This window comes from Jatropha curcas, chromosome 2 (genome assembly GCF_041381405.1).
Source record: "Jatropha curcas cultivar XTBG-Jc1 chromosome 2, XTBG_Jcur_1.0, whole genome shotgun sequence".
NCBI classification, from domain to species: Eukaryota; Viridiplantae; Streptophyta; class Magnoliopsida; order Malpighiales; family Euphorbiaceae; genus Jatropha; species Jatropha curcas.
Window position 1 is genome coordinate 22,725,441 of NC_143152.1, and position 8,676 is coordinate 22,734,116.

Consider the following 8,676-nt stretch of genomic DNA (forward strand, 5'->3'; position numbering starts at 1 on the left):
AGCTTTTTATGAAACATTAAATACTCTAACGTTTAGCGTTTGTCTTTTAATTAATTTTTTTCATAATTATACTCATTTTTTTCCCCAGAATGCAATTAATTACACAATTAATATCATTTTTATCATTTAAGTTAAATAATTATTTTCACCGAATAGTTCTAATTTAAACCGCTATATAAATAGCTACCAACTAAAAGCTAATAGATGACAACTAACATTTGAAATAGGGGAAGAAATTTTTAATAGAAGAGCATAGAAAAGAAGAAAAAGGAAAGAAAGAGACAACAAGTTGGAAAGACAAAAATAGTAAATTTGAAGGAATGAAGAGGTGGATTTTCCTCTGTTCTTTTTCTTTTTTCTGATTAGTATCAACAATAGGTATCTCAGTCCACTGATCAAGAACTAAATCATTTAATGCAACTACTCAGTCGAGCTCCAGTTATCCTGTAAGCTCCTTTACAACTGAGTTTTTATTTCTAAGCTATTTTGGATCCTTATCGCTTTTCATTTTTTGGTGGCAGTGATTTTGATGTGTATTTGAAGCTAGTGATGGGTAGTGAAGATGATAAAAGGAGAGAGAGAGAGAGTATGATGCACAAGAGAGAAAGTTAAGAGAGAGCGGAGTTTATATATATATATATATATATATATATATATATAAGATGGAGGCTATAATTATAACGATAAACTAAGTTTACAACATCAATAGTAAAATTAAAAGAATTGGTTAAAATTGCAAAATTTATATATATATAAATAAGGAAACTTTATTTTATTTATTTTATTGTAAAGGACAAAAATAAGGTTTCAGAAGTGGAGATGCATACTCCTGACTCCTGAGCATGTCAAACCGACAACTATGGCAGACAAAATAAGCTTTGCTAATTCTTCTCCAAGTCTCATGCTACACAATCCACTTATTATCTCTTTTTCTTTTATTTTAATTGTCAGATAATTATTCTTTTTTCTTACATGTTGTTATAGTTATTTTACAAGTAAATTATTCATATATAAATAATAAAATAAATTTGAAAGAAAATTTTCCTTAATGGTTTTATTCAAAAATCCAACTTACAACCTTGAAATAATTAAGTTAATTGTTGAGGTTTATTTATTATTCTCTCTTTCTTTTTTGCTTTCAAGAAAAAAAAAATATGCTGATCTCAATATATTATCATATGAATTCTATAATATGATTTTTTTTTTTTTTTTTTTGGTAATAACATAAGTGTGCACTGAAAACACTAATATGATTAAGGTTTTGTTTGGAAAGTAAAAGAAAGAAAATACATAAGAAAATAATGAGGAATTATTATTTTTTTTTCGTAGTTATTTTCCACGTTCGAATTTGGATTATCTATATTCTTAACTTAAAGCACTCCTTAGAAAAATTTATTTAAAAATAGACATTTAAGGCATGTTTGCCAACAACTTTAAAATAACATTTAATGTTTTAGCTAAGATTAAAATACTATCTTTATTATTTATAACATCAACAACGTGACCTTTATACTAGTTTTTAGAAGTTGGAAGAATAAATTATGAAATATAAAAAAGAAGGAAGATCTCACCAAAAGCTAGTAACACGACAACTACTGGCTACTGATAGAATATAAATATTATCATGGATCTAATTGTGATTTGTATCTAAGATATAATTATAATTTATGGACCAAATATTATATTTTGCATATAATATGGTTAGGATTAGGATCTTATTACAAATCCTTGGTGAATACTCATTACTCATAGCTAATCACTCTAAAATACCTATTCAACTGGTATTAAAAAACGTATCCAATAAGTATTACAGTTATAGTTGTAATCAAAATCTTTCTACCTCTATACAAAAAGAATCAAACTCCCTACTTAGATGTTATACTGTATGTAACACAATATCTATGCAATGTAATATTGATCTTTCTATCTTATTCAATTGTAATTATTTATTAATTTCATACTGACTTAAACACTAAGAGTGATTGCAGGCCTAAGGGCCCTTTTTTCTCTCCCTTCTTTGTTTATGTCTTGTAGATTTACACGTGTATGCTGTGGATAGATTTTTCTTAATCTATCGATTATTAAAGCAACTAAGCTTACCAAATAGGCTAATTAGAAATATTTTCATAATTAAATATACCCTTATAATGAATTTATTTGAGAAAAGTCTAAATTATTCTCCAAGTTAGGTATTATTCATTTAGTCTCAAAAATTTCAAAATGAAAATATTAAAATACTACATCTGTTCCTAAATACTTATCACATTTATTTCATATAAATACTTGTCACATTTATTTCATGTCTTTTAAGCAAATCATTTAATTTGTATAAGTTATAATAAAGTATTGAGTGAATTGATTGTAAGATCCTTAATTTATTATTTGAGTCATCCAATTACTACTCTACTCCATTAAATTTAATAATTTTCTTAAGAAAATTATTAAATTTGTCTAAGTTACAATAAATTATTGAGTAAATTGACTATATTACCCTTAACCTAATACTAATACTCTAAGAAATCATAAAATTGAAATAATAATTATTGGTCATATATAAAGGGTAAACATAAAAAAAATGAATTTATTACTCTTTGAAACCACAAACATGACAAATATTTTGAAACAAACTATTTTCTCAGATGTGACAAATATCATAGAACGGAAGCAATATTATTAATTACATATAAGGGATAAAAATGAAACAAATAATTTATTATTTTTTAAATCCGTAAATGCCATAAGTATTTAAAAACATACTACTTGGAAATGGAAGGAATATATGAAATGAAAAGTTTGATTTTACTGCCAAAATAAGATTTATCATTAAAGGTTCCAATAAATATTCAACTATTTAGCCACCAAAGTTAATTTAAAGAAATTGAAGTTCCATATTCATAAAAATGAATAATTTTTAAATATTAAAGTCACACATGGGCATATTTTCACAAGTACCAAAGTTGCCTCTTTAATATGATTCCTTAGGAAAATGTAGTTGAACCATATCAAAATTGAAATATTTACTATCAAAATATTTTTAAATTATATTTCTTCCGTGTCATTTTATTTACTCGTTATTCTTTTTTTGAATGTCTCAAAATATTTACAAGATTTCTAAATCTATATATTTAAACAATTATTTTTCTCCTTAATAACCTTTTGATTGTTCATTAAATGAAATACTTTTATTAATATTAAGGGTAAAAAAGAATAAAATGATTTTTGTTGCCTAACTTTTTAATATATGTGTTTTGTTAAACCATGCAAACAAAACGTGACAGAAGAAATATTAAAAATCAATACTATTTTTGTTTAAACCATGAAATAAACTCCAATCCTTTACTTGCCCAACCAACTACATCTTTCATTAATTTGACTTTCAACTATCCTACTTAGGTGTGTGATGGTTCATTCAAACAATGATTCTAGATTAAATGGAATTTGAAATTAGGAATGAAATTTGAACTTTTTGATTTGAATTTGTTATTTGACATAATTTCAGTATTTTTTTTCCCTCAGTAACAAAACTGATTAACTATTTTTTATTTTGTAAAAAAATAAGAACCGACACTAAATTTAATACTTGTAATTTTAGTTCTACTTCAAGAAAAACTTACAAATCGATTCTAACAATTTTTTGAAAATCTATTTCGATTCAATTTCGGTCTGAATCCGATTGATAGGAAGCCTTATCCTACGTATACTTTAACTTGGGAGATTCCTAATTTCTTTGCGATGTCCCCTCACTAACTTTCCAATATTAATTTTCTTGGCAAGCATCTTTTAAAGTTTTGACACTCTTAATTTTTACTTTGACTTATTAAATATTTTAATTTATAAAATTCTACATATTAAACGCTACAATTTATAAAATTATTTTATTAAGCACTTCAATTTGTAAAATTAGATGAATTAAACACATGTTAAATAGTTAAAAAGTGAAAATTATCATTCCAAAAATTATACACTATACATCAAATCAATATTTTATATATAAAAGTAAAAAATTCTCAAAATTATTGCTATTAGTCTGAAAATATATATAATGTTACTAAAATTTGTAAGATCGATGAGTTATTTATAAAGTTCAGAATCACATAAAATTAAAGTTATAAAATTGAGGGGATTTATATATTTGCGGTTGTTAGATTCCTAATAATTTCCTTGCAATGTTTGTTGACTAACTTTCCTATATTTATTTGTTTATCAAGAGTTATTTTTTCCCTCATGCTTGACTAAGTACAACATGGCCAATTGCCATAAATATTTAGTCTCCAAAGTACGGTAAACACTGTTACCCAGAAATATGAAAAATAAAATTTTAATATTCCACGAAATATGTATTTCTCGTTCGTGGAGTGTTAAGACTCTTGGTAGTTCACGACATGCCAAAAAACTAATACACGTTTGTTTGGTCCATTTGTAAATAAGTAAAAAGTTAGGGGCATTTGTTATTCAGATCTAATCGTAAATGGACATACAAAAGCCAACCGGTACATCATTTTTTAGAAGAAACCATAGCAAGTTAGCAACGCTTCCTCTCTGGTTATTCAAGGAGAAGAATTATAAAAACTGCTTGGACCTTCAAGAGCTTGTCGTCGAGGTACGAAAGTAGTAAAAAATCGCTTAATCATAATTATATCTGATTAATTGATATGGTTTTTGTCTAACTAAGCTTGTTATGGCTGCCCTTTAAGAGAAAATTGTTTCTTTTTTTGGGTTGATTTGACTTTCTGTTCTTCTTGGATTAAATTTTTGAGTCCTGGCTGATTAATTATGAGAATTAGTGAATATAGGAATATGGGTTGGTAGTAGAATTGGTAGAACTGGGTTTTATTGTCTTATTTCAATTGTGGCTTAGGTAGAAAGCTTAATTTATTTATCTGTTAATAAAATTGTGGTTTACTTCTTGGAATATAATTAGTTCATGAATTTAATTTTTTAACCAAAAAGATATGTTTTTTTTTTTAGTTTATTTTTGCTCGTGATTGTCTTCAGAAACTAAAAATATTATCTAAATTAGGAGATTAATTCGATTTGTTCTAGATGGAGCTGAAAGCTGTTTTCTATCACAGAAAGTTTTTTAGGCGTATGCTGTTATATATATATATATATTTTTTTTTTCCAAAAAATTAGTATGTATGCATGTGTTAAAGGTAGGATTTTATGCTTTGGCATCTGGGATAAGTTTCTCTTTCTTGTTCTTTTTTTTTTTTTTTTTTTTTTTTTGAATCTTAATTTTTCCTGTTTCGATTGTGGGTTTGCCCACTACAAGTGCTTTTTAGCCTTTAAAGTGCCTTTTTTCTCATTTTTACTCGGTAGCTTTCTGTACTTCTATTCAGTGAATAGTTGAATCAGTGTCTACAGTGCTTTTGAAATTTCAGGATCCATCATGGAATATATTTGTGTTGGTGATATAATTTTGATTCTAAGAATTGTTTTTTTGGATGGTTGATGATAAGGGGTTAAGTTTTTCCCATTTCTTCACTTGTTTTTGGACCATGGGTCAGTACCCTATAATAAATTAGTGGACTATTGGTTTTGCGGTGCATTTGTGTTTGAAAGTCTCAAACTACTGCTTAATATGGATTAATGTAAAGACTTGCAAGTCATAACTTCTGTGTTGCATATTGTTCTTAGAAATTTTTTTATGAAGCACATAGATAAAGCCCTTTTAAATATTCTCCAACAATTTCTGCTCATTAGTCTCTCTCTCTAGCATTTCTTGATGACTGTATGCGAAGTCTTTCTTTCTGGTACTTATCTCACTTTCTATGTGAATTGACCATTTTTTTTTTTTTTTTTTTGTTAATTATGTTGCTCATTTTAGTTGCATCTTCTTTTTTCTGGTCAATTTATTTGGTATTTGTTTGGCTTCAACAAGTCAAAAAGAAGAGTTAAGGATGGACTGTAATTTTTTTCCTTTCCTGATTCAGCCTCGGTGATCAGTTGCAATTATCTGCATTAAAAGCCTGATCAAATGGCCAGGGTTGGGTAATAATAGTCTAATCAGGGGATTAGAGACTTCGTTTATTTTGGTCTTTGTGCAAGTCCATCTGGAGCAATATTATACACTCTTTTTTTGCTAAATGTTCTGGTTCCTTTTCTTATTTTCTTGCATTTTCTGTCCATGTTAGAGTTTGCTCTTTCTTTCTTTCTTTTGTTTTTTCAGTTTCTCTTCATTTATTTATTTAGTTTTAACTAAGGTGAAGTTTGTGTTGACCCTCTGCAATTTCACATTTTTGTTCCTTTTGTTTGCAGATTCGGTTGATCTTTTTATTCATTGCTGCAAATTATAGTAGCAAAGCCTCCTATACTGGTGAGCACAAAAGAATCATATCACAGTCAACTGCTTAGCAATGTTGGTTGAATGATAGTGGGTAACTTTTTGAAATTAGTAACTTCATAAAGTAAAGGAAAAAATTCTCGTTGAAAAGGTTATTATTATTATTATTATTATCTCTTCTGTATTGAGAGGGTCAAGTCAATCAGGGGCTGGTTTTAGATGCAAACGTCTCAGAAACACCGAAATTCAGCTAGTATTCACGGGTTTTACCACCAGCCAAAAGAGATTGATCCATATGGTTTGTCTCATATACAAGTTTTAGACAACAATGCACTCTCTGATGGTGGCAGTCAAGGAACCAGCCTGTCCTTCCAGTCTTACAAGGAAGAATACTTCACCTTGGAGTCATCCTCAGCAACTACAGGATTTGCTGTCTATGATTCACCTGCTGCCAGCGTCTCATCTAAAAGTCCCTTTTCACCCCAGGGTTCACATTCATGTCTATCAGATCCTCATCATTCTCCTGACAATACATATGGGTCTCCAATGAGTGGATCTTCGTCTGCATCAGATGATAATATACTGATGAAGCAGAAACTGAGGGAACTGGAATTTATGTTACTGGGGTCTGAATCAGACATTACAAGCAACTATAATTTCTGCTTCCACCAATCTGATCAGTTACCAAAGTGGGACTGGACCCAAATGGTAGAAATGATCCCTAGATTGGATATGAAACAGATACTCTTTGCCTGTGCTCAAACAATAGCTGATGGTGACATACCAAGGGCTGCTGGTTTAATGCATGTGCTGGAGCAAATGGTGTCGGTATCTGGAGATCCAATACAACGGTTGGGCGCTTACATGTTGGAAGGGCTTAGAGCGAGAGTGGAACTCTCAGGAAGTAAAATCTACAGAGCCTTGAAGTGTGATGCCCCAGTGAGCTCAGATTTGATGACTTACATGGGTATTCTTTTTAAGATATGCCCATACTGGAGGTTTGCATACACATCTGCTAATGCTGTCATTCGGGAAGCTGTAGAATATGAGTGCAGAATTCACATAATTGATTTCCAGATTGCACAGGGCACCCAGTGGATGTACTTGATCCAGTCACTTGCAGATCGACCAGGTGGCCCCCCAGCAATTTGCATAACTGGTGTTGATGATCCCCAATCAGCTCATGCTCGTGGTGGGGGGCTTCATATTGTAGGCCAGAAGCTAGCAAGTTTTGCTGATTCATGCAACGTGCCATTTGAGTTCCATGATGCTGCCATGTCTGGTTGTGAGCTTCAACGAGAACATCTTCGGGTGCAACCTGGGGAAGCTGTAGTAGTGAATTTTCCTTACATATTACATCACATGCCAGATGAGAGTGTAAACACTTGGAATCACAGAGACAGATTGTTGAGGCTGGTGAAGACCTTGTCGCCAAAGGTTGTGACCCTTATTGAACAAGAATCCAACACTAACACTAAGCCATTCCTTCCAAGATTCAAGGAAACACTAGAATATTATACTGCTATGTTTGAATCAATTGATGCTGGTTCCTCTAGGGATGATAAGCAGAGGATAAATGCAGAGCAACATTGTGTCGCACGGGACATTGTCAATATGATTGCTTGTGAGGGTGCTGATAGGGTTGAAAGACATGAGCTCTTTGGGAAGTGGAAGTTGCGATTTAATATGGCTGGATTTACTCAGTACCCATTAAGTTCCTTGGTGACGGGTGCCGTCAGAGATTTACTGAGAGAATATAGCAGGAACTATGGACTTCAAGAGAAGGATGGGGCCCTCTACCTATGCTGGATGAACACTGCAATGGCAACTTCTTCAGCTTGGAGGTGAGACCATAATAACAGTATTAGTTCCATAACATCTGTAAATTTTTGTTTCTTACAGGCTTTGCTACTGAATTTAAATTATCATATGTAGTGACATTTTGTATTTGTAGAAGTAAGATTAGTTCTGTTTCTGATAATAGTGTCAAGACAAATACTCAGAACTCTTTAGATTTGGCTGTACATTTCATTTTCGCCTGCGGAAAGAAACAAATAACGGTTCAGCACTAAGCTTCAGTTTATCCTATGCATCAGTATTTGTGTCAGATGCTCCATATCGACCAAGCAGTGAAGCATCCTCTTTGGGGAAATTTTGTTTTTACTTTTCTGGTTAATTTGATGGATTAAAAATCTCCAAAATCTCATCAATTGCGGGGTTAGGGGAGGTTAAAATTTTTGTTTTTTGTATTGCCATATTTATCTTTTACTAGTGTTCAAAAATATGCGATGCACATTGATACTCGATGAAAATATCCGTTAAAATTATTATTTATAATTTATATATTATTTATTAATTTTTATAAAAATAATATAAAAATTCAATATTTTTAG

At 30.4% G+C, this 8,676-nt stretch overlaps 1 protein-coding gene across 2 annotated transcripts; it reads left to right on the top strand.

Moving 5' to 3' along the window:
- Positions 1 to 4,451: 4,451 nt before the first annotated feature.
- Positions 4,452 to 8,355, top strand: SCL13 (SCARECROW-like 13). Of its 2 annotated transcripts, XM_089717075.1 has the most exons (2): positions 4,452 to 4,600; positions 6,259 to 8,355. In XM_089717075.1, exon 2 carries the CDS (start codon positions 6,503 to 6,505, stop codon positions 8,129 to 8,131), a length of 1,629 nt encoding a protein of 542 aa, XP_089573201.1. In that variant the 5' UTR covers positions 4,452 to 4,600; positions 6,259 to 6,502; the 3' UTR covers positions 8,132 to 8,355. The 2 variants fall into 2 exon arrangements, with proteins under 2 accessions (XP_089573201.1, NP_001295632.1); NM_001308703.1 differs by lacking the exon at positions 4,452 to 4,600 and having other exon boundaries at positions 6,503 to 8,131.
- Positions 8,356 to 8,676: the final 321 nt, after the last annotated feature.

Excerpts from the sequence above, each read along its gene's own strand:
- SCL13 (XM_089717075.1), top strand. The coding sequence starts at position 6,503 with ATGCAAACGTCTCAGAAACACCGAAATTCAGCTAGTATTCACGGGTTT.